Here is a 25,819-nt window from a genome sequence, read left to right on the forward strand (position 1 = left end):
ACACCTGGTGGGCTGGCTGGAACTGGCCTAGAATGTCAGGTAGAAAGTGATCCAGCTTGGGGCAGAGGTGGAGAAAGAGGAGGAAAGACATATTGGCAACCAATGCTTTTTATTTAAAATAATAATAAACGGGAAAGAGAGAGTTGCAAGTTGGCAAGTATTTTTCCTCTCTGTCTCCAGTTCTTACACCTCCTCCCCACTTTCTGTTGAAGACCTAAGTTGTTATATTTAAAAATGTAAAGCTCACTTAGTCCCTGAAGTGCACTGCAGAAACAGAAGCCTCACACCCACTTCGTGGGGGCAAATTGACACTCGGCTCCACGCACATATTTGGTGGGAGCAGATTTGCCAGTTTCTTCACTCCTGCGTGTGGGCGGGGCTGTCACATGATCTTTCCGCCAGGTATGGAGCTGGGCTCCTCACTCCCTCTACAGGTATAGTCCAAAGCACGTGGTTGTTTAAAGAAAAAAATACAATAAGGAAAAGAGAAGGAGGGAGAGAGGGAGGCTGTCGTGGCCCCTTCTTCCCCACAAGATGTGACGCTGGAAAGGAAAGCTGGCAGTGTGTCACTGCTTTCTTAATCGAATTCTCAAAATGTCATATTCTTTGTTTTTCTGGTGGAGAGGTCATGGGATCAACCCACACGTGGGGCACTTGCAGATAAAGCCAGAGAAATCAACCACAATAGGAACACATGTTTATGAAGTTATTTCAGCAAAAGTCCCAGTGCCTCTTTTCAGTGTATTCTGTTCGGTTCAGGGTGCTGATAAGTGATAGAATCAGGGGAGATGGACGGTTGGGGTAGGTAGATGACAGAGTCATGGTCCCTTGACTTCCAGGGGGGCCGTATCTTCTCCTGCCTCAATTTCCCTCTCCCTCTGTCCTCTCTCACCTACCTTCTTCTCGTTCTTTCTTTCCCAGTACTCTTCCTCTCGAACACCAATGTTTTGGTGCTGTTGGGGTGCCCACAGGCGGTGCTTAGCTTGGCTGGTGGCACAGGGTCTAAAGCGCTGCTGACCACACTGAGCTTGGTCCCCGTCACAATCCATTCCCGCACTCTGCCCCTTTTCCCCGCCCCCTTGCCACTTCCAGCCTTCCCTCCCCTCACCAGTGCCTTTGAGTCTTCAGTGCCCTCCATGGGACACAGCAAAATCTCCTGTGGGTAGAACCTCTTCAAAGTGCTTTCCCACCCACTGAACCTCCCTCAGAAGGTGGGCAAGGAATATTATGCCCATTTAACAGATTAATAAAGTGGGTCTGAAAGAGGTCACTGGAAAGTCTGTGACAGAGACAGGACAAGAATTCGCCTTCCTGATAGACACTCTAGTCCCCTTTTCACTCCACCACAGCCTCCCTGAGGGGTGAAAGGTATCCAAGTGCACGAAAGGCGTTCCAGTGATGCACATTTTACTCTTAATGACTAGTTGTCCAAGGTCTGGAAAAGCCTCATAGGAACAGCCTTTGGTGACAACACTGGGCTGTGGTCAGTTCCCAGGGGCGCCTCCTGAGCCTAGAACCCAGTGTCCTGAGCCCCAGCCCACGCTGTTTTCACCAGGCTTGTTGTCTGTGCTGCCCCACGGAAACCAGGGCCATCTTTCAGGGAGCTTGCAGGGAGCTGGTAACTCTTTGGTATAGTCAAGCCTCAATGCCTCAGACCAGTCGGAGGCCCTTTGGAATCATGGAGACCTCTAAACCGCTTAAGAACATACCATGAGCCCACCTAACCGGGAGCGAAGTGTTCCCAGGTTGAAATCCTTCTGGCCCTGACCTAACGTGTAGACGAGATTCACTATGTAATTGGCACCACCCCCGGCTGGAGCTTGGAACGCCCCTGACTCCTTCGTGTGCGCAGATGAAACCCGCGGGCCTGAGTCACGTGCTCAGACAGTGCCTTCCCTGCAGAACCGCAGAGTCTGGCTGAACGAGGCTTTACTATACCCACTCCCTAGACTAGTGTGTAGCGTGTGGCCTGGGGGTTGGCTGACCCGTGTGACACTGGCCAGAGTTGACCTCTGCCCCACGCCCCCGCCCCCTGGCTCCTTTGCAGAGTGCGGTTACGATCTGATGGAGCAGCCATCCCCAGGCGCCGAAGCGGGGGAGACACACACAGCCCGCCCCGGGGCCTGGGCCCCAGCATAGACACGCCACCCCGGGCCGCCGCCTGCCCCAGCAGTCCCCACAAAATCCCCCTCTCCCGGGGGCGGATCGAGAGCCCCGAGAAGCGGAGGATGGCGACGTTCGGGAGCGCCGGCAGCATCAACTACCCCGACAAGAAGGCGCTCTCCGAAGGGCACTGCATCCGGTCGACGTGCGGCTCCACCAGGCACAGCAGCCTGGGGGACCACAAGTCCCTGGAGGCCGAGGCCCTGGCAGAAGTAAGGGCCGGCGGGAAGGCAGGCTGCACCAGCCGACACCCAGAGGGGCAGGGGGTGGGCACCTGCAGACGGGGGAGCCCCTTCGCCCTTCAGGCCAGGCTCAGGCTAAGCCAGACGTGAGGTAGATAATGAGCTGGCCCCCCTGTGGGAGCGGAAGCTGGATGGGTGCAACTGCTGGCTGGGGCTCCCGTGAAGACCCAAGGGCCCAGTCTCCAGGGCCAGAGGTGGGATTCCCGGATGTGGGGATGTGGTAATGGCAGACGTCTCCATAACATGGCAAGATTGTGCTCTTCATGTTTTCATTCGTTCATCTTGTCATTCATGCGTTCATTTGTTCATTCATTCATTTATTGACAAATAACTGATTGCGCATCTGTTGTGTGGCAGTCACTGGCTGGCGCTGAGAGTATAACTGACCTAAAATGGATGCAGGCCCTGCCCACATGGAGCTTATGGTTTAGAGAAGAGAGAGATGCCAACCAGTAACACACACAGCTGTGAAATGGCAGCTGGGTCAGGAGTCTTGAAGGAGGGGACTCTGCGTTTCAAGAGTGCTTTTAGAGTTTTGTGTTTTTTAAAATAACTTTAAAAAAATCTGGATGAGAAACCTGTGTGATTTTTACACTTGCCAAGCAAACCAAACAAATCCATTTAAGAAATTGTTATGAGACAGTTTGTTTAGGTTGTTTAATAATTTGCATAGCTACTTTCCTGTGTTTTTGATAGTTTTATCATAGTTCAGAAGTTTCCATTTTTCCCTCTGGAACTTGGCAGGGTGCCCATTATGTATCCCCTTCCCAGTGTTTTCTCCCAGTTTAGAAAAGAGAGACAGTTAGAACCTTCGGGTCGGTTAGGATTGTATTGTGAAGAGTGGCCTTGAATCCCTGTTCACAAGGGGAAGTGGAAATCTGAGAGCTTGGGGGCTGTGTTCGAGAGGAGGCCAGGAAAGGTTAGCAGGGATATCAACACAGCAAGTGAAACACCTCGCAGGATCTAGTTTGGCCCCAGGTCCCAATGCCCACTCCCAAGGTATCAGCATCTTGGCATGGGTCCAGCAGAGCAGCCGGGCAGCCTGCTGGTCCCTCTATTGTTGGAGGCCATTCTCTTGGGAAGCATTGCCCTAGCATCCGCCGTCACCTGGAAGGTCAGGCCACCTGAGGCCTGGCCCAGAGCCCTTTACACGGAGAATCAAATGAAGTCTACGCCACTGTTTCCAAAGTAGGTCCCACAGCAGACTGGTTCCATGGGGTATTAGTGGAGGGGAAAAAGGTGTTCTATGGTCAAGAAAGTTTGGGGAATGCTGGTCTTGCAAATTTGAATGGGTTGTCTGCAACAAGCATTATTAAATATGTTGATGTGCCTTGTGAATCTTCAAGAAAGAGAGCAGGGCACACCCATCTCCCAGACTTCTTTGACCTTTAGTCCCAGAGCATTTTGCAAGAGCGGCCTAAAGAATACACGTGGGGCATGCCGCTCGCATTTTCCGTCTGCAGACATATCTACACACGCTAATTTGATAGCTGCCATTCGATAGCAGAGCATGGGAAACGGTATGTAAATAGCCAAGGGCACCCTGGATGGCCTCCAGCCTGCTCAGCATTGGCTCTGATGAGCCCTTGACATTGCAGGCTGCGGAGGGCAGCTATGTAGTAGTAGGTGGAGTTACCTGAAATCCTCTGGTCTCAAAATGTCTTTTAGGATTTAGATTGGAGCCCAGTTAAAGAGGCAGTTTGGGGATCTGGCAGCACCGCCATCCAAGGTGGGAAGGTCTCGTTCGGGAGGAGGTGAAAAGGGATCGTTTTCCCCCGCTGTCCGTGCTCCCCAGCGCCTCTCTGCAGCTCCACTCTGAGATCACGGCATCACCTCTCAGACTAACGCAAGGCTCACGCCTAAACCCCCCAGCTGATCTTTCTCTGGACTCGCTGTCTTCCTGGCTCAACTCTGCGAGGGTGGAGTGGTGGTGGTGGGGATGGTGGTGGAGGGGCGATAATTATATTTTATTGATTAGTTTTGCCTTTTGGCTCCTGCTGGAGTAGAGCAGACAGAGTAGTGATGTCTGTGGGGGACTTTAAGCAGACTGGGACGCAGAAGGCGGGCTTGATCACTGCAGGGTTGGGATGTAGCAAAGGTTGGGACAGGACTGCCTTCTCTCCTGTCAGGCGGGACCCCCGTCACAGCCCCACAGTTATTCCTTGTAGGTAAAGGCACAAATAGCATCTTCTTTAAAGTAGACAGTGTTAAGGGCAAAGGATAAAATGTCCTGGGGAAGCATAAATGCTAATATTAGCCATTAGCTAATCATCAGTAGTCTCTTCACCAAACAAGATGATAGGCTGGGACCCTGATGGAGGCCAGATTGGAGCCTGTCGTGGAGGCCCAGCGGGCAGGAGCCGCCTGAGGACAGGGGAGGAGAGGAGGTGAAAGAAGACGTGGACGGGGAAGGGGCCGGCAGGACACCTGTGGGCACCAGCCCCATCAGTCTGACCAGACTTTCAGTTTTCCCAGAGCTGCCCCAGGGCAGAAAAGCTAGTGTGTCTCAATAGTCATCCCGGAGCCTGAGGTGGGTCAGCACCTTCCAGCAGCGGTTCTGTCCCTCCTTGGCCTCTCGGTGGCCCAGCTCAGCCTGAGCAGCTCCCCCTGCCTCTGTGTGGAGGCATCCCTGGGAAACCCCACGGGAGCCGAGGACTCTGGCTGAAGGGAGTGTGAAAACCACCATCCACCAGTTCACAAAGTGTCATCACGTCCACTGTCTCATCCCATCTTCACGGCCAGCAGGGGGCTTTCGGCACCTGGACCGAGTGTGGTGCGGAGCCACTGAGACTTGCCCAAGGTTGCCCAGCAGCGGTAGCAGAGGAACCTTTTTCCCTCCCAAACCTGGGCTCTGCATCCAGGCCCAGGGCTCCTGGGTTAAATGCTGTCATCCAGCTCCAGTGCTCACTCCTGGAATGCTGAGCCCCAGGTCGGCCCTCTGGGCTGCCAGAATCTCTCTCTGTGTCATTCAAAGTGCTCTCATGCTGATGAGCTCTTAAATATCACAACATCCCTGGGAATTGTGTCGGCAGATGAAGATTTTTGTTGCTTTTTAAATTTTCCATTTTTAAAAAAATTGTTCTGATTATAATACAGAGAAGAAAGTAACAGTCCTATCATCCTGGGGTGAGCATTGCAAACATTCTGATATACAACCTCCACACAAATTTCCTATGGACAAAGGAGAGATATATTTTTAATAATAATAGTTAGGGGCATGAGCGCTGGAGCCAGAACTACTATGCTGCTAAGTAGCTGTGTGACCTTGGACAAGTTACTTAACCAGTCTGAGCTTCCATTTCCTCATGTGTGACGTGAGCGTAATGGTAGTTCCTACCAGATAAGTGAGAGGCTTAAATGAATTGTTAGGGGAAGGGGCTTGAATTGGTGCTCGGTTTTAGCTGTTATTGTCATTGTTATTGTCATTATTTGGAAATACTCACTAGGTACCAGGTGCCATGCCATGCTCTTCGCAGGGACCATATCATTAAATACGCTCATCAACCCCTTGAGGTCAGTATTATACGTGTCTGTAATCTACAAATGAGGATTCTGTGACTCAGAGAGGTAAGGTGGCTTGCCCACAGTCACACAGCAGGGAAGTCACAGAAATAGGATTTGAACCCAGGTCTGTCTGACTGCAGAGCCTGCCACCACTAGGTCTGCGATACTCACACTGATTTTCCTTATGGTTATAAGAGTCCCTGGGATCCAATCTCCATCCCTTCCATGAGATTTGTGGGGAAGCCTCCCTAAGAAGCCTACAAGCTGGGTAGCAGCCCCAGAAGGGTTAGATCCCAGCCCTCCAGACTCTGTGCTGACGAGCGCTCTCCCTGTCCCCAGGACATCGAGAAGACCATGAGCACAGCTCTGCACGAGCTGCGGGAACTGGAGAGGCAGAACACAGTCAAGCAGGCGCCAGATGTGGTGCTGGACACCCTGGAGCCCCTGAAGAACCCGCCAGGCCCCATCAGCTCAGAGCCGGCCAGCCCCCTGCACACCATCGTCATCCGCGACCCCGACGCCGCCATGCGTCGCAGCAGCAGTTCCTCCACCGAGATGATGACCACCTTCAAGCCAGCCCTGTCCGCCCGCCTGGCCGGCGCCCAGCTGCGCCCGCCCCCCCATGCGGCCGGTGCGGCCCGTGGTCCAGCATCGGTCCAGCAGCAGCAGCAGCTCGGGCGTGGGCAGCCCGGCCGTGACGCCCACCGAGAAGATGTTCCCCAACAGCTCGGCCGACAAGTCGGGCACCATGTGACCTGCGGGGTGGCGGGCACCGCCCCGGCCCGCTGTGGCCCGCCGTGGCCGAGGGTGGCCTCCGTGACTCCCACGTCCTCCCGGTGCTCCTGGCCTTGTCGGGCAGGGCCCGGAAGGTCAGCCTGGGAGCGGGTCTGTGTGGAGCTGAGGCCCAGGCCCGAGCCACAGCTCGCCTTCAGCCACGTGAATCCACAGGCCTCCCTCCCGTATGCACACAGACGGCCAAGCGGAGAGGAGCAGCCGCCCCAGCCGGAGCCTTTCCCAAGGTCATGGCAAATGTTAAATGGCTTCACCCGCGTATCGTCACTGGAAAGTTATTCTCTCGACATTCTCTCTACATGCATCCATACGTGTGTATGTATGTGTATGTGCATATGTACACGTATATATGTACGTATGTGTCTGTAGGAGTGTGTGTGTGTATATATATATATTTATGCATCTATATACATATACTAGATCTGGACACACATATGAAATGTATATAGGATCTCCTTTTTCTTTTTACAAAACTTAGATTTACCTCAGACCCATGCCACCAAACATCTCCCGCTGAGTTATTTGGTGGGATTTGCAGGGACTTTTCTGGGAGAATTTAAGGCCCACAGTAACTGCGAATGAAGCAATATAGCACTAACCTGCAGAAAAACAAAACCAGTCTCCCCCTGTCTCCAGAAGTTGTGGCCTTCCAGAACAGTCTGCCCCTAAAGGAAGGGTGGGGCAGGCGGTACCCCGGGCAGGCTGCTCCCAGAGGTGGGGAACCCTTCACAGAGCCCGCCCCCCCGTCCACCCCAGAGACCCTGCCTTTCCACATGGAGGCCAAGACCAACTGCACCCCAAAGGCATGGAGGACGTTGGCGAGAAGAGCCCTGACTGTAGCGGCCTGTGTTCGACCGTAGAAGAGGGGATGGTGAGAGCCTGAGCCCCATCGTAGCGCAGTATTATGTGTGGTTGGGAAAAAGGAAAAAGAAAACCCAAACAGTGGTGTGGAACACTTCAAAACCTAGAAACGCTGTAGGAATAAATCTGTGGTAACTATAGAGGTTTAACTTATACCATTTTCAAAATATTTAATTTTGTCTTTTCCTCTTTCTACTAATTATACTGTGTCAAAATCTGGAACTAAACAGGCAAGGAGACTTTGAGTCCCATCATTTTAATTTGAAATCAGGCCGTGACACGCTCTGGCTGGTGGCCTCTTGCATGAACCACATGGGACCATAAGTGCCCACCTCAGACCAGGGCCAGGGAGGGAGTCCTTGGCACTTGCCGTCCTAGAGAACGCTTCGGTGGACTTTATGCAATGAAATATGCTTCCCTCTCCCCTTTCCCTTCCCCTTTGCCCACCTCCTCCAGCACATTTAACTCAATTGAAAATATGGGGTTAGGTTTGGGGGGGCGTGTCACTCACCTCACTGAACCTCTGTCTCCTGCTCCATAAAAATGTAAGCGAGCAAGCCATGCAACCTAGAAAGCATTGTGCCAACACGATTGCTCTCTTCACGGTCATCACTAAGGTGAAAACCATCCAGCGCCATCCTTTTGAAACCTCCTAATGGCATTTGAGAAGTGGGCAGTGGAATTTTCCTGCCAGCTTCATAAGAGCCATGAAGCCCGGTCCTGCAGGTACATCACCTCTTGACATTCCATCATTACCATTTCAGCCCATTGGATTAAGTTTCGCCCTCTCCTCTGGTCCCCAGACGGGGGGACCTATGAAGCCACGTTACCTAGGTGTATAGGGGTGGTGAGCCATGCTGCCTTGCCTGAAGCACTGGCCTTGAGAGCACACAGTGGAGGAAAGAATAAGAAAGGGCACAAAAAGAGAATGCCAGGGAGAGGCCAGTGACAAACTTGACCTTCCTTGTTTTGCCTATAACTCCAGGAAATGAAAGAGCCTCAGAATGAGCTAGGAGCCCTCTGTCTTTTTAGCACATAAACATACCCCCATATTACAGGTTAGGGGAGGAAGCAAGGCCTTAGGATGGCTGTGACTTGTCCAAGATTTAATAGATGGCTGAGAGTGGGGCTGGGTCCAGCTCCTAAAGTCATTTATTTGCAAGGCTGCTGTGCTGTTCAGCGGGATAAGAGACTTCTCATGTCCACCCCAGAGAGACTCGCAGACCTTACATGCAGTGGCCTCCTGTGCAAAATGCCACATTGTCTGCCATGACTACCAGACGAAAAGTGAAAATCTGAGTTGACAGATCTGTTGCCTGAAATACATAACACCAGTCAGATCATGTGGATTTTCCTCTGAAATGACTAACTTCATCTTTCCTCATTGAAAACAGGCCTGCCTTTCACTGAATTACCTGAGGGCAGAGCCTTTGCCGTTTTCTTTAGGCACCCATTCTTCCATTGGGAAATGGCTGGTGAGTTCACATTTAGGGAAGCTCACACCCCACTCATCCAGCTCCAAATCTGAGCCTTGACGCAGAACCACGTGGAAAAGTACTTCCCCCTGCCCCACCCATCTGGCGCCCTGCATGTCTCAGGCCCCCTCCACGCGCATCCAGGCCCGCCCACTGTCACGAGCATTGGCATTCTCGTCCTGACTCCTGCCTGTGTTAGTCCACTATATATTGCTGTATTTGCTTAAATGCTGGAAAGTAACTGTTAAAATGTGAAACTGTAATTTTTTAAAAGGCTACAGTGAAATCACAGCCAATGCCACTCACCAAATCTTTGCACCTAGTAGATAGATCAGCGTAAAAAACAAGTACCAGAAACCTAACTGTACAGTGAGCGTGGGGGGGAAACGTAGTAACCTAGTTAGTAGTCCTCAGTATAACCAGTTGTACAAGGGGGAGTGGTGTTTACCTGCTTGTCCATCACGATTACCGAAAGCTGTACTGGTCAGTTCATTGATAACGGGCAATTTTTTTTTTTTTTTTTTTTCTTCACAGAACAGTTTCTTAACCTTCAACTTACCCTGAGGTCAGCCTTTTGTCTTTATGTGTTACTGGTGTTCAGTCTCTTTTAGGAATGAACCAGCAAGATGTTCATTTAAAACTGACCAAAGACAATTCATTCCTGGTCTAGTTTCCTGGGCCTGGGGCCCAGCCTCCGGCCACTAAGGACCTTTCTTGGATAAAACGGAGAATGAGCCGTGCTTCCTACCCCTCTCTCACTCTCTCCCTTTAGTCCCCTTTCCTCTTAAAGAGCTGCTCTGAGCTGTGGGATGCTGTGAAAAATTCTTGCCTTTCCTTGTTTTCAGTGCTAACGATTTCTCACCTTGAAGCGCCTTTTGAACCCCAGACAGAGCGCACAACTGGAGGGAATTGTCAGCTTGGGAATTAGACTTGGGAGTCTTTTTCTCTGAGGTCGCTGGGCCCAGGGGCAGGAGAGAAACGGATTCCTGAGGGTCGAAAGGTTCCTATTCCATGAAGAAATCCAAGTGGGAAGAGATGCAGGGAAGTGGAGTCATCCCTCGGCTGCCGGCGGAACTCGCAGCTCAGCGATCTGCCTTATAAACAAACACTCCAGAACTGGCTGGCGGTACCCCCAGGGGGCCAGCACAGGGAAGGGCCTGGTGTGGGGCTTGCTTCCCTGTTGGAGGCCCTCGGAGTGCCTTGTCAGGGGGATTTCTTTCTCATTCAGGAGGCACGGATGCAGAGGACTTCCTGGGACCTGGTCATTACCTGGCGCTCAGCGCACGTACACAGCTGATGGCAAACCATGAGGCCTGATGGAATGGTTCTTCCTCTCAGTCTCTCTGTCCCTAACTTTTTGTACTAGAGCAAATGCCTCATCCTCCTGAGAAACCCAGAAAGAAGGACGGCTGGCTCACAACCATGGGGGTTAGGGGCTGCTGGGTTCAGGGAGGGAGGCCTGGAGGAACAGGCAGGAAGTGGGTGAGCCGAGGTGTTGCTAAGATGATTTTCTGCTGTGCAGAGCTAATGGTGATGTTTCATGGCAACTTCCCCGGTTCTCTGGGGTCCCTGCTCCTCTGAGCAGCCGTGTGGAGAATTCCACACATACCTAAGGCTGCTGGGGGAGCTGAGGGCAGGGGCTTTGCTGCCAGGTCTGCGTCCTCCTTGCCTCTCTGAGGTTGATCTGCCAGGGTCCCGCCGTCTCATCCCCTGGGACTGCCCCTTGCCGACACCTCCTTTCTGTGTGAAAGGACAAATGACAGGCAAACGACAACCTTGAACCAGAGCAGCCAGAGTGCGTTTTGCTTCCCTCGAATGGAAGTAGCTTCTGGCCAGAGTTTCTGCTCAGGCTCTAGTCCCCGGCAGTGTGACTGTTTACTCGGTTTGGCAATAGGTTTGGTTCTGATTGCTTCAGAGTGGCTGGTCTATTTCGTTTCCTTTGGTTTCCTTCCTCCCCAAACTGTCAGGAAAATCAAACCGAAATCACCCTAGGAGATTGCTGGTTGCCTGTCCCCGTGTGGCGATAAGTGTTGCCCCCTCTCCCGGACATCATTTCTCTACCTTACAACCCAGCGCCCGTGCTGTAGAGTGTCTGACTGGATCCTCTGTCGCGTATTCTGATGGTGCCTGCTGGTTTGACGTGGAGCTATCCTGTGAAATAAAACAGCTTAACTTTTCTCAAACGTGCTCCGGTGGCTTTTTGGAAGGGTGAGGTCGCCCGCTGGGGATGGGGAGGCCCCAGGGGGGTGTTCCTGCCCTCCAGTCCACGGTCAGTGTGCTTCCCCCGGGAAGCATCCCTGAAATGTCCTTTAGCTCAGGTCGAACATTGTGAAGGCCAAGTTTCCAAAGAGGACTACGTCCGCTGCAGAGCTAGCTGAAGGAGGTAAGTGTGGGGTGCCTGCTGGGAAAGCGAGAACCAGGATGGTCAGAGCAAAGGCAAGGGGGAGGGGGAGCCGTCATCTGAGGAGAGGCCTTCCTGAGCTTATGACGCATCAGATCAGCGGAGGCCACTGGATACTACTGCCAGTGTGACTGCACGTGCAGCGTTTTAGCACCTGTTGTCTACACACGTGTGACACAGCCCCTTGGGATTGTGTGTGTGTGCATGTGTGAAGTGTTTTTTGATCACTTATTTCTGTCCCAGACACTAGATTAAGTATGCATGTCTCATCAAATTCTCAAAACAGCTACTGAAGGTAAGTACCCTTCTTAAACCCCATTCTGCAGAAGATGAAATGGAGGTTCTGAGAGGCTCAGCAACTTGTCCGAGCTCAGGCTAGGAAGTGAAGGAGCCCGGACCTGAATTCAGCCCATCTGACCCCGCAGCCGTGCTGTTTACACATTCGTTGTCTTGCCTGCCCTCAAGCAAGCTCATCATAGTGGGATTGGCGGCAGGATCCCGTGATGAAGGTAGCTCCCTGCGGCCCGTAGTCAAGGAATACTCCGGGCCTTTCCTTTCCAGTGAGCCCTCTGGTGGACCTTCACACAGGGGCCTTTGCAGAAGAGAACCAGGTCTTCTGCCAGCCTCAGGGAATCCATGAGTCCCCCCATAGCCACTCACCACTCAGTGGCGGCCTTTCGCTAATTCCAGGCTCCAATGCGGTGCAGCCTGCTGAGGGTCTAGATTTTGGGTGCATTCCATAATCTGTTATCTGGCTCAAAGCAACCGTGCTTGCTTGAGAACCCTGAAAAAGAAGCCTGTCATTCAACAAGTGTGTGGTAAGCACCTTGGTGTGAGCCTTGCCCTAAGTTGGCGGCTGGGGAGACAGATGGACGAGACCCAGTTCCTACCCGCAAGTTGCTTGCAGTCTAATTGCACAAGACGATCCCTCCAGAATCCTGAAATCAACTTTGACTCATTAACGATGCAAAGGACAGCATCTCTGACCCACAGAGGCACAAAGAAAGGACACATTTTAGCTGCCTGTCGGCTTTGCCAGCCCCAAAGCAGTCCATTGCTGGACCGCCCACTTCTGGGCATATCTGTTTAGGACTCTGCGAGGGACGAGCTATCCAACCCACAGAGCCTTAAGGAAAGAGAATTTACTTGCTCACATAGCTGGGAACTCCAGGCGAGGACGGGCTCCAAGCACAGATGGTCTGAGAGTGGCGTGGTCTCCCGGCCGCAGTCCCCTCTTCTCAGGCTGGCTCTACTCAGCTCTGCCTGTTAACTTTATGCTCACAGGGCTCTCCGATATCTTGCCATTGCCCGATGGCTGCGGAAGCTCCCCCTGCCTGCACCTCCTCAGCTTCAACACAAGGCAAGTCTTAGGTTTGATTCACCTTGGTCAGAATTACGCAGCAGGTCATCCCTGAAGCAGCCAGAGGGTCTAAACAACCCCTGGTGCCAAGGGTGGTGTCAACCCCACCCACACCTTCTCTCAGGAATGAATAGTTGCCCAAAGGAGATCCTGGGGGCTGTCCTTGTGCTGTAGACCATGATAAACACTAAATGGTCACTGAGTTGTAGAGTGGTTAGTTACGAAGCAATAGCTAACTGATAGGCTAGAAAAATGCTCATGCAGATATACTCCAACTTTGCACTTATCCCTGGACTCCAGGTTAACTTAACAATAATAAAACTAATATTCATCAAGCACATGCTGGGTGTTCTTCCAAGAACACAGTGCAGAGTACTTCACATATTTCACCTCACTGAAAACTTAAGACCATCCACGGGGTAAATTCTGTTAGCATCCCTATCTGACACATGAGGAAGGTGATGTGCAGGGGCTTTAAGCCCAGGATTCCATACCTGCTCTGGTCCCCTCCTATGACCCCTGCCCCCATCTCTAGGTAAGTGCTTTGTCTTCCCACAGCACCCATTGCCTAAGAGGAGTACAGCCACCCTCGTAGATGTGAATGACTGCAAGGCCAGACTGCCTGGGTTTGAACCCTGGTCCCCCCTCCTTACCAGCAGAGAAGGCTCAGGAAAATTCTCTACAGTTCTGCCCCTCAGTTTTGTCACCTCTAAAGCAGGGACAGTAATGGTACCTGCCTCAGAGGCTTGTCGTGAGAAGTAGATAAGTTAGTACGTAGAACATGCTTGGGACCGTGCCTGGCGCAGAGAAAACCCTCAATAAATGTAGCTGCTATAATGATGATCTTGCCTTCTGGAGAGCCCTAATTCCAGTGCCCCAGTCCCAAAGCCAGATTTGTTGTTTTCCCCAATGGGCCTTGGGGCCTTTGTGTAAATCAGCTAGCTCACCGCCTGCCTCTGTCCCAGAACCCCAAATGGGAACATATAGGTATATAAATACATCTGTATTGAGCATCTACTGTGTGCCAGGCACTGTTCTAAGCGACTTACATGGACTATCTCATTCTCTTCCAACAGAGAGACTATAACGTGTGAACCATTACTGAGCTCCATCAGGTTCAGAGAAGTAAAGTAACTTTCTGAAGATCACACAGTTGATAAGTGGTAAACTTGAATACCTGTGGAAGAGGTCAACTCAAAACATAGGTGGCTGACTTCCCCCCTGCCCCCCATCCCTGCCCTCATATTAATTTCTTTGTTTTCAACGTGCCCGGCCTAGGTCTCCATTCCACTGATGGCAAACATATAGACACCCGTGACTGCTCAGACCCACCAAGACTCCTGGTGACAGCTCCTTCCTGGCCCCCAGATATACAGACGCTACTTAGACAAAGTGGCTGCAGGAGGGCAGGGGTAGGGCTGAATTTGACTCTTTGTCCCCTATAGGCCCAACGCAGGCACTTTAGTGAAAGGTCGATTAAATGCAAGGATGAGATTCAAAAAAAAATGCATAAGGAATGCGTGGGGTGATTGCTCTTCTGCATTTCTTCCTCAAAGCTTGGGCTCACGTCCAGCCCGATACTCTACTGCCATCATGTGGCTGTTTGTAAAATGGCAGGTGGGATCTGTGGTCTCCAATTTTTACTGTGAGAAATTTCAAACTTCGAGAATACAGAGGATAGTGTAACCTATTATGTCTATCATTTACATTTAACAATTATTTAAATTTTTCCAAGTTTGCTTTATATTTTTAAAATTTCAAATAAATCACCATCATATTTTACCCTGAGATACATCAGCATCATCTCTAAACATGACATTTTTCTACCTAATGACAGTCTCATGTTTACAGCTAATCAAATTAACAATAATGTCTCAGTATAATTTAATACCTAATTCATACTCAAGTTTTAACGATTGTTCCCCAAAACGTCTTTTAAAGTTTGGTTTGCTCAAATCAGGAGCCCAACAAGGGCATAGTGGGGTTACATCTCAAGTCTTTTTTATTTTAAAACAAAACTAACCTCTGGGCATGACTTGGGAAGAACTCTGGCTTGCTTTCTGGTAGAATGCCCCATGGTCTGGATTTCTTTGATTGCTTCCATGAGCTGTCAGTTCCCTGTGGCTGCCCTCCATGTATGTTTGTGAGGTAATAGAAAATATGTGCACTGCTCTCTGCCCCAGTTCCTGGCACAGAGCCCCTAAAGCCCTCCTAATTTCCTAAGTGATAAGATCACTAGGGGCACCTTTTTTTCTAACGAGAGGACTCTGGTGGGCTCCTGGATGACTCCAGGATGCGGTCTGGTCACCAGAAAAGTCAAGCTATCATTAGAAGCTTGGAATTTTCAGCCCGCCCCAGCCTACTCCAGAGAGGGGAGAGGGGCTGAAAATGAGGTTCATAATTGATCATGCCTACTTGAGGGAGCCTCCATAAACTCCCAAAGTAGGGGGTTCAGAGATCTTCCAGGGGGACAAACACACCCACACTGGGAGGGTGATGCACCCCAACTCCACCGGGACAGAAGCTCCTGTGCCCGGCATGCTCCTAGACCTCACCCTGTGTGTCTCTTCATCTGACGGTTCATCTGAGTCCTTTGTCATAGCCTTTAATGAACTGGTAAGTGTGTTTCCCTGAGTTCTGTGAGCCACTTTAGCAAATTAATCGAACTCAAGGAGGGGTCGTTAGAACCTCTGATCTACAGCTGTTGCTCAGAAGCCAGGCAATAACATGAGTTTCTGATTGGCATTTGAACGAGGTCGGGGAGGCAGGCCTGTGAGACTGAGCCCTTGCCTTGACCTGCGGGGTCTGACAGCATCTCTGGGTGGACAGTGTCAGAACTGAGTTCAGTTGTAGGACAGCCAGCTGGGTCACAGAGAATTGCTTGTTGTGGGGAAACACCATGCATTTGGGGACCAGAAGTGTGCCGAGTGTCACATGTGGCTAGCGATGGAGACTCACGGGAAGAGAGACGCATTAGGGAGCGTTCCCTACACAGAAGAACTGAGTTTATCTGATTCAGTCTCGTAACCTGGGAACTGGATCTAAATGTTTGATTAGGTTCAGTTTCACCATTTCAGGCAGGAATGCTTCCTGGAGGGTGAGTACTCCACATCATGGCGCATCAGGGACTGTGTGCTGTTTGGTGCCCCCTTTCAGGATTGATGAGATGGGTTAGTGGGTTCAGGTGGGTTCACCCTCCGCCTCCCACCATGGCCTGATCATTTGGAACCTAAGTATCCTGTCCCTCAAGAACCTCCCACCCAATGGTCTTACAATGATTTTCTAATTTCATTTCTTCTATATTTATCAGCTAAAATTCTCGTCAACAGGGGCTAGTATTTCCCTAAAATACAGTTCATTCTGGAGGAGAAGAATAAATGCTTAATTCTTCCTCCTTATCTATCAACCTTCAGAGTAAGAAGCCAATACAATCTCAACCTCCAATGGTAGCAAATGAGGGCTTTCTTTTCTTCTGCTGAGGCTCATTATAAATTCCTGGATTTTCAAATATTCATTGCATTCCAATCCATTGCAATCCACATTCTTTCTGTGGCTTAAGTCTGCAGGGGCAGCTTCAGGATGGCTCCATTAGTTTTGGGCAACTCCCTCATTTGGGCACAATAAGATTTTCCAGGCTCCTCTTCCACCTACTCTGCCCCAGACCTAAAATCAGCCATGTCTCCAAGGAGCCCTGATTTCTCTTCATGGGGACAGTATTTAGGGACCCCAATCTGTGCACTAGTAAGTGGTGGGGCTGAGATTTGAACTCAGGCAGTCTGACTTCAGAGCTGGTGCTGTTAACCTCTCTGACCTCTGGTTAACAACAGGTATTAGTAATAATTATAACTATTACTCCTACTGCTATAACTGGCCACTCACTACGTGTCAGATACCTTGGTAGGTGCTTCCCAAGATTTAAAAAACAAAGTTATTCTAACAACCCTCTGAGATAGGCATTGTTACTCTTATCCTAGAAAAGAGGAAACTGAGGCTCTGAAAGGTGAGTGACTCATCCAAGGTCACCAGGTCAGCGGAAGAGCATAGATGCAAACTGAAGTCTGTGTGACTCTAAATCTTGTTCCCCTAGTCACCAAAGAGACTTCTGTCCTGCGTGATTCCCACCCTGCCTCCTTTCAGTGGTCCCCCGCTTTTCTCCCTTAGCCCCAGGCACTCCCTGTATCCCAGGGCCCCAGAGCCCCTGGGCCAGGTGATCCACCCAGGGAGCATTTGTTGGGCGCCCCCTGCACTCACAGCTGGGGCTGGGGCACAGCTGGTCTAGTCGGGGAGATGAAGTAGTTGCCATGTGGTGTATTTGTGCTATAACATGAGAGGGGCAACCTGCTTTAGCACCCCCAGAGGGCACTCAACGCTCCCAAGGGGGCTCTGGGAATCTAAACAGCCTTTAAGAATCAAAGAATTGGAGCTTGAATGGGGGGGGGCGTGTTTCCAGACATCATGACAGATGGTGGAGATTTTTCTGGAGCAGGACTCAGCTACACACCCCTGAATTAGTTCCAGGTATAGGGCTGCCTCCTTATAGGAGGAATGGCTTGGAGCCTGTGGAGACAGGAATTGTTGCATAGAAGAATTGTCTTGCTCTGGCACCTGTAAAATCCAGCACCAGATTGGAAGCAGAGTACTGGTAAGTATCGGGATCAAAGAGAGCAGGAGATGGCTCTGGAAAGAGGAGGGACCAGTAGGACTGGGGCTGTACCTGGGGTCTCCCAAACTAGGCTCCAGGCAGGCAAAAGACTCCCGGGGAGGGTCACTTTGGTTTTTGCTCACTATAGCAGTTAGCCATTGCTGTGTAACAAACACACCCCCAAACTTAGTGGCTTAAGACAATAGACATTTTTTATTTACCACGATCCTGTGGATATATTGAGCAGTTTTATGGGCAGGGCTGGCTGGGCTGCTCTTTGCTGTAAGCAGGTAGCTTGCCTGGGGTTGGATGGTCTGGGATGGCCTCACCCACATGTCTGGCAGGTGACTCCATGATGACTTGGCCACTGTCCCTCAACATGCAGGAGGATTCTTAGGGTTTGTTCACATGCCGGCCCTGGGGCTGGGTCTCCAGGGTGGGAGTGGCTGGTGAGAACAAGGCAGGGTCTACATCTTCTACATCTAGGAGGAGTTAGAGGGTGGCCTTGTCATAGGGATAGAGTCCCCAGTAAGCACAGAGCCCAAAGCACCTTCACCTCCTCCAACTGCTGCCACCTGGTCCAGCCCCGTCACAGCCCCTGACGGGTACATCTACGCTTTTCCCACTAAAATCCTTTCATCACCCAGCAGCTAGAAATGAAATGTAGATGAAAGTGTGAATGATTCTAAATCTTTTAAAAATGTAAATCTTTTGAAAATGTAAATCAGATCATGTCACTTCCCTGCCTAAAACCCTCCAAGAGCTCCCCATGGGGGTTATGGAAACATCATAACCCTGGCATCTGACACTCACACGGCACTTGCTTATTAGGTGCTAGGTGCTGCTCTAGGCACTTAAATTACAATAACTTATTCAATTCTCACAACATCCCTATAAAGCAAATACTACTATTATCACCCCATTTTACAGATGAGAAAACCGAGGCACAGAGAGGTTAAATAATTTGTCCAAGTTAACATGGATTAAAACCCAAACTCTTTTCTCAAGGCCTGGAACTCTCCACAGCCCCGGTCTTTACATGGCTGCCTCTAGCTTATCAGATGTCATCTTCTCAGAGAGAGCTTCCCAGATCAGCCAGTTTATAGCGTCTCCGCACTCTCTACCACACCATCCTCTCTTGTTTTCACATCACTTCCCATTTTATTAAATGAGCTTATCTACTCCTTTTCTTACATTCTCCCTTGTTTCTGTCCTGGCCCCATCCTCTGCCAAGGTGTCAGCTCCTGAGAGCAGGGACCACGACTCTTGTTCACCTCTGAATTCCAGCACCTGGAAGAGGTGGGTACCGGCTCAATAAACATTTGTTAGAATTGAGGGAGGAAAAGAAGGAGGAAGAGAGGGAAGAAAGAAGGGATAAAGCCTCCTTCAATATTCCCCTCCCATGCCTAGAATGAGGCTGGGTCCTGGAGGAAGAATGGAGGACAAAGAGGAGTGTGATTACGAGAGACCCCGGCAAGGAACTCGGGGACCTGGGACCCCTCAAGGTACAGCCAGACCAGGCCCCACACTCAGCTGGGAGAATGTTCTCCTGATTAGGGTTGTCAGATTTGGCAAATAAAATACAAGATGCTCAGTTAAATTTGAATTTCAGATACACAGTGAATAAATCTTTAGTTTAAGTATGTCATGTGCAATATTTAGGATATACGCATATTAAAAAACTGTTTGCTGTTGATCTGAAATTCAAATTTGCTGGACATCCTGTATTTTATCTGGCCACCCTATCCCGGATCCTCTCTTTGCGCTAGTGCAACAAGAGATTCTACTGAGCACTGGCTTTTTCTGAACGGAACGTTTTGTTTTTACTCCTGAATAAGGAAGTGCAATCTCTTTATTGATCTAACAGGAGGAGAATGTCTGTGGAACCAGCAGCTTGTTAGAGGAGACTGGCTCCTGCGGGTGGATAAATACTGTGGGGAGGGCAAGGCAGATGCTTTGTCCTGAGCTCAAAGTGGCTTTCAGAACCTGCCTGTGCCCTTGTGTGGACTTTCCTTCCCTGGCCCAGAGGTGGGCTTGAGTGGGTGCTATTGAAGAGGGCAGGAAGGGAACTGCTTGGCCAGGGAGGAGATTTATGGGTATGTGGGCTTATTCCAGAGATTCACTCATTCATTCTGTCCCACCAAGCAGCTGGTGGCAGGAAGTCAGAGACGAATGGTACCGGGTGCTGCCCTGGAGGCTCTCCAGAGACGGGGAGATGGATTTGGACCCCAAGGCCAACGAGTGATGCCTGCTTCCAAACCTGTCTTCATAGTTTAATAGGAAGTGTGCATTTCTTTCCCTGTCTTGTCTCTCTCTCCCCTTCCTTCCCCATTCCTTTTCTCTTTTCTCATCTCCTCTCTATCCTTTTCTCACCTCCCCAGAGCTTTGCCACCTTAAACCTTGTAGCCAACTGGTACCATAAAAGAACAATTACTGGTGCACTCAGGCTTGGGATCTGGTCTTGGTCTCATTTCCTTTGTCTTCCCAAGCCTACCCCATCTCCCTGCATCCAGGGCTAGGCAATGCATCCAGCACAGCCTGGATCCAATACATCCAGCGCAGCCTGGAGTTCATTTACATGCCCCTTTCTAATTGGCTGATAGAAACCCACTGCCTCCCCTAACCTGCCACTCCCCACCTTCCTGTTGGAGCCCCACTAGGTCTAGCATCCTGGGATCCTTAGACCTCTGCCCTGCGGCCTTGTCTACTCAGTTATTTCTCCATAAAATGGCAGTGGGTGATCCCTTCTGGTTTGGGGTTAAAAGATCTAGATTCAACGTCGGACTTTGCCACTGACAAGCTGTGTGATCTTGAATGAGTCCTTTTGCCTCTCTGAGACTCAGTTCCTACATCTATAAAATGGGAATAATTCTCATGATGGGGTCCTTATAAGAATATTCTGTAGGGCTTAATATGGACGCAAGCCAGACTGCCCAAGTCAAATCCTTCCTCTTCCACTTACTAGCAGAACGCACTATACCAGTTATCTATTTATTTCTCTTTCCTCATTTGGTTGGAGTGAGTCTGAAATAAGTCAACATACGTAAAAACATCTAGAACAGTGCTTTGCATACAAAGTGCCTAATAAATGTCAGCTATTGTTGTGATGGATATTAAAGTCCTTTGTCCAAATGCTGTTAATATCATTATTGCCCAATGAGTCTTTGGGCACAGGCTGGGAAAAATCAATTTAATATATCTCTGACTCAGGGGCCAGAGTTCCTTATGAAGAGAGCCCAAAAGAGTGAAGCCTTAATCTCTCTGAGCCTCCTTGTCTTCATCTGTAAAATGGCAATAGCAGCCTCACTTCTGCCTACTTCACAGGGAAGCTCTGACTGGCCAATGGTAAGCACTTAAAAAAAAAATTACGAAGGAATGAATACATGGACCACAGGGGGAAGCAGTGGCAAGCTGCAGGGGTCTTCCCTGAGTAACTGACTTGCTGTATGCTGACGTGCTACCCACGAGACCTGATGTGAAGGAGGCCCACATCAGGCAGCCTATCGATGAGTGCTGAGTTGAGCAAACAGACTGAGTGGTGCCATGGTCAACGCTTCACATCTGGGTAAAGGGCACTCATACTCACTTGGTGAGAGTATAAATGTATCGGTACAGCCCTTTTGGAAAATCACATAGTGCTAGCTATCACAATGTTTAAAGAGCACACAAATTCACCTAGCAGTTCCATTTATAGGAAATCATCCCCCAAATATTCTGGTTCAAGTGTGCCAAGATTTATATAGATAGTGTGTTCATTGCAACTGTTTGCAGTAATGAAAAACTGGAAACAACCTAAATGGTCCTCAGTATGGGTGTACATAAGTAAATTGTGGTATATCTGTATTATGGACTATGTAGCCATTAAAAAGAATGAAGTAAATCTATATGTATTAACATGGAGAGGTCTCAGGATGTATGTAAATAAACCCACAGAAAACCTCAAGTTGACAGAGGTATGCATTTAATATATCAACATTTGTGGGCAAAAAAACCTGTATCTATGTATCTGTACAGGAAATACCTGGAAGGCTACACGCCAAAGTTAAGATGATTAAATTAAATTAACCATCCTATTTGATAAAAGAGCTCCTATTTTAAGGCCAGAGGCCCTATGTGTGTAGTCTGGTCAAAGAAATTGCGTGACTCAGAGAAACTCTATTCACTTTTTTGAGCCAAAGCTTTCTCTTGTGTAAACGAATAATGATATTTACCTCTCAGTATTGTGATGGGGTGAGATGAAATAATGGATGTGAAAACCCCGGCTCTGAGCAGAGACAGCTCATTATAGCAATCAGGGAGGGCGACCGGAAGGAAGAGGCAGGAGCCCAGACCTTGAAAGGTTTGGCAAGGCCTGGATTTGGTTTGATTTTAGGCTGTCTCTTCCTAACATTCAACAGGTATTCACTTATTAATGGTACAGTACAAAACCCGCAAGTGGGTTTTTTAACCACACATCTGCGCAAGGAGGCGTAGCGGAAGCCTGGCGCGTGCGCAAAGAGAGCACCTTCGCTTGCGCTTCGGCCACGTCCTACAACTCCCAGCATGCTCCGCACACGCGTCGGGCGCGTCGCCGACTGCTGACGTAGCTCTGTAGCGCGGGGAATTTCGAGTGGCAGTGGAGCGCTGGAGCCCAGTGGGTCGCGGACCCTCCACCTTCTTTAGGGGAGGCCATGGACTCCCTAGTAGAGCCCCGGTGGCCTCCGGGCTTGGCAGTCATGAAGGTGAGTGCTTCGGGGAGGTCGGGGGCGTACGACGTCCGCGGAAGGCCAGCCCCGCCTTGAGGAGGAGAAAGGACGAGGCGCCAGCGCCGAATTGGGCCAGGATACCCGGCTCTGCGTTGCCATTTGCCACCGCGTGGATCTGGGCCTCAGTTTCTTCCTCTCCTGGGAAGTATCGGGGACAGGCCTTGGTCCCTTATGGTGAGCCTAGGTTGGCTGTCATATGGGACGGGGTTTTCTGCCGTTCGGTCACAACAATCACAATGATGTGGAAAGAAACACTTACTCTAAACGGTGGAAACGACAGTGATACCTAATCCTTTCTTAGAGCTTACTGCGTGCCAAGCATTATGTAAACTCTCCCAGTACTTTAGTGAAGAGTCTCCCACAGTGACACCGGACACGGTTTGGAGTGGAGCTTGCATCAGAAAACACTTATTTAATCACCTAGCAAAGCGGGCAGTCTCCTTTACATTCTCATTCATTTCTTCTAATTACCCTCAAGAAGCCTAGTGCTACTTTGCCCTAATTCCTCCCTAACGTGTCTTAACTCTTGATGGTTGTGCATCTTCTCTTTTAAACAAAGAAATCAGGACTCACGTTTAGCACTAGCCTTTCTTTTTTTTTTCGGCACGCGGGCCTCTCACTGTTGTGGCCTCTCCCGTTGCGGAGCACAGGCTCCGGACGCGCAGGCTCAGCGGCCATGGCTCACGGGCCCAGCCGGTCCGCGGCATGTGGGATCTTCCTGGACCGGGGCGGGGCACGAACCCGTGTGCCCTGCATCGGCAGGCGGACTCTCAACCACTGCACCACCAGGGAAGCCCTAGCCTTTCATTTTATTGAAGTCTTTCACTCAAATAACATTGATTTTTGTGGCTACTTTGTTTTTGGCAATGCATTCCTGTTTCCATGGACGGTAATGGTGAGTCCTGGATTCCTACTATGTTTGGTCAAGAGCAAACACACCATTCTGTGCTAGCTAAAATCAGTTGCTTGGTTTTTCTCCTTGTTCTGTGATTATTTCCGTTTGTGACTGAGCAAAATCATGTTCTCCTTCTGTTGCTCAGTTTTGTAAACTACGGATTATGGTATCTGCCCCACAGACTCATAAGGTGACTTTGAGAATTAAGTAAAGGGACTTGGGAGAGGTTAAAATAAGTATAAGGCCTTACTTATTGTTCTACCTGCCATCATCAGTGTCATCTACAGGGCTTGGTGACTGAAGATCTCCCCATGTTGAAGAGCTGACATTGTGGAAGGATCTGGGAAAGCCGTGGTTTTGCAGTTGTGGTGGCTTTGGCTCCAGTGAGCAGTGGAGAAGAGCATAGGTTTGAGTTCCAATGGTTCTGGCTTAAATTTAGTCTCTGCCTTCTATTTAACTGTGTGACCTTGATTCAGTTACTTAACCTCTCTGAGCCTGGGTTGCCTCAACTATAAACTAGAGACAGAAATAGTTTATAAGGTTGGTTAAATGAGTTGACGTATGTGGATAGGGATCCTGTCTGGCTTATTCACTGTGCCTAACACAATGCCTGGCACGTAGTGGGTGCTCAAAAATTATTTGCTAATTGACTGAAGGTATCTAGAAGGTAGCAAGCATTAAATCAATATATCTTTATTATTATTATTAATGCTTAACATGTGTTAAGTTTTTCTCCTCCTGCTTTTTATTTGTTGTCATGAACATTATGAATTGGATAAGGGAAGTGAAAGCTTCCCCCTTCCACTTTCTCTAAGTTGAGGAAATCCCAGGGCATCCACTGGACTGAACATCTGTGCAAGAATGTTATAGCTCATCGGATGCGGTATCACTTCCACAGATCCTGCTCAGCACATCTGTCAGAACCACTCCTCCAGGAGAGGACGGTGATAGAGCAGAAAGCAAATAGACCAGGTGTCAGGGCTTTGGCTTCTGGTCTTGCCTCTGCTCTTGACTGATTTTCAACACAATCCTCTAGCTTTTTGTGTCAGTGGTAGCTTACCATCCAAAGTAATGGAAGATTTGGGCATTTGAATGTTTATTTCCCTGGTTTTACTGTAACAAAAATTTGTTTTTGACAGATTATAAATGTAGAATGTGTATATAGTAGAAAAAAATTAAAATTTACAGTAAGATAAAGGAGGAAATGAAAGTTACCTAGCATCCTACCGTCTAGAGAGGACCACTGTTTAACATTTTCTCTTATTGTTCTTCAGCTTTTCTCATGTGTCATCATGCACATACCCACAATGTGTATATGCATTTAAAATTTGGGATCACCTTGGAGTCAACCTCTCGGATTTGATCCATCGCCTTATAAGCTCTATAGGCTTCATCTAAAAAATTGGCATATAGATGCTATAGACCTCCTAAGATTGTTAAGGAGATTAAACTACATAGTTCTGTTGTTATGTGTTATTGTTGTAGGTTTGTTCTCTGATTTTTTTTTGTTTGCATTAAAACATGAACAGTTTTCCATGCATTAATTATTCTTTGAAAGCATGTTTCCTTTAATGGCAACAATATTTCATATGTGAACTATTAGAACATTAGTCTTTTTGTTTGCATTTTTAAAATTTAGGTCATACACATGGTTCAGAAAGTACATGAAATCAAAAGTAAAAGTCTTCCTCCAAACTTGTCCCTCATCTGTCTAGTTTCCTGACCCCTTTGACCATTATTTGTTACGTTCTTGTGTTCGGATTTGCATTCAGATTTATATTCTTATTCTCTCCTCCCTTTTTAACAAAAGGTCACAGACAGTGTGTACTGCCTGTACCTTACTTCCTTTTTTCACTTTTCTTGGCAGTCTTTCCATACCAGTACATAAGAGAGCACGCGCTCTCTCTCTCTCTCTCTCTCTCTCTCTCTCTCTCTCTCTCTCTTCTTCCTCTTAAATATCTGCTCAGTATTCTTTTGAATGAAATAACATTTTAGGGCTTCCCTGGTGGCGCAGTGGTTAAGAGTCTGCCTGCCAATGCAGGGGACACGGGTTCGAGACCTGGTCGGGGAAGATCCCACACGCTGCGGAGCAACTAGGCCCGTGCGCCATAACTACTGAGGCTGCACTCTAGAGCCCGCGTGCCACAGCTACTGAAGACTGCGCGCCTGGAGCCTGTGCTCTGCAACAGGAGAGGCCACGACAACGAGAAGCCCGCACACTGCAACGAAGAGTAGCCCCTGCTCGCCACAACTAGAGAAAGCCTGCATGCAGCAACGAAGACCCAATGCAGCCAAAAATAATAAATAAATTAAATAAATAAATTTATAAAAAGAAAAGAACATTTTAAATGATTTAGAAGATTTTAGGTTGCGAGAGAGATCCTTTCCTGTTTGGATTTCATTCCAGATGGACGCACATCTATCTGACTTTGCAGATTGCCTGCCTCTTCCCCTCCTTCTGCTGTCACTGGCGCCAGCTCTTTCCAGGGCTTCCTCATCTGGCTCCACCCTGTAGTACTGTACAGTACTGAGCAGAAAGCACTGGACTGACGGCCGGTAGACAGGAAGTTTTGTCCTGGCTTGACTCATGTGCTGTGAGCCTGCTCTGGATACAAGTTTACTCATTTGTGAAGTAAGGGTTTTAACTAGATAATTTCTAGTGTTTCTCTTTAGTGTTCTCTGATCTGGTTCTTACCCTGTGTGGTGAATGGCTGCTGGTACCTTTCACCCCCGCAGTGA

General features: G+C 49.3%; 2 protein-coding genes across 3 annotated transcripts in view; both read left to right on the forward strand.

The window, feature by feature from the left end:
- The window catches only part of SRGAP3 (SLIT-ROBO Rho GTPase activating protein 3), a 255,707-nt gene extending 248,914 nt beyond the window's left edge, over positions 1-6,793 (forward strand). The window contains 3 exon segments of the mRNA XM_032649515.1: positions 2,048-2,375; positions 6,249-6,524; positions 6,526-6,793. Coding sequence (XP_032505406.1) covers positions 2,048-2,375; positions 6,249-6,524; positions 6,526-6,663 — 742 coding nt within the window. The 3' untranslated portion in view covers positions 6,664-6,793.
- A 15,231-nt stretch (positions 6,794-22,024) lies between these two features.
- Positions 22,025-25,819, forward strand: part of RAD18 (RAD18 E3 ubiquitin protein ligase) — a 116,882-nt gene continuing 113,087 nt past the window's right edge. The window contains exons 1-2 of one of the 2 annotated variants that reach the window (XM_032650337.1): positions 22,025-22,161; positions 25,488-25,712. In XM_032650337.1, the coding sequence (XP_032506228.1) occupies positions 25,668-25,712 (45 nt within the window). In that variant the 5' untranslated portion in view covers positions 22,025-22,161; positions 25,488-25,667. The remainder of the gene's footprint in view (positions 22,162-25,487; positions 25,713-25,819) is intronic. The other variant, XM_032650336.1, reaches the window with a different exon arrangement.

The sequence above is a fragment of the Phocoena sinus genome, chromosome 11, assembly GCF_008692025.1.
Source record: "Phocoena sinus isolate mPhoSin1 chromosome 11, mPhoSin1.pri, whole genome shotgun sequence".
NCBI lineage: Eukaryota > Metazoa > Chordata > Mammalia > Artiodactyla > Phocoenidae > Phocoena > Phocoena sinus.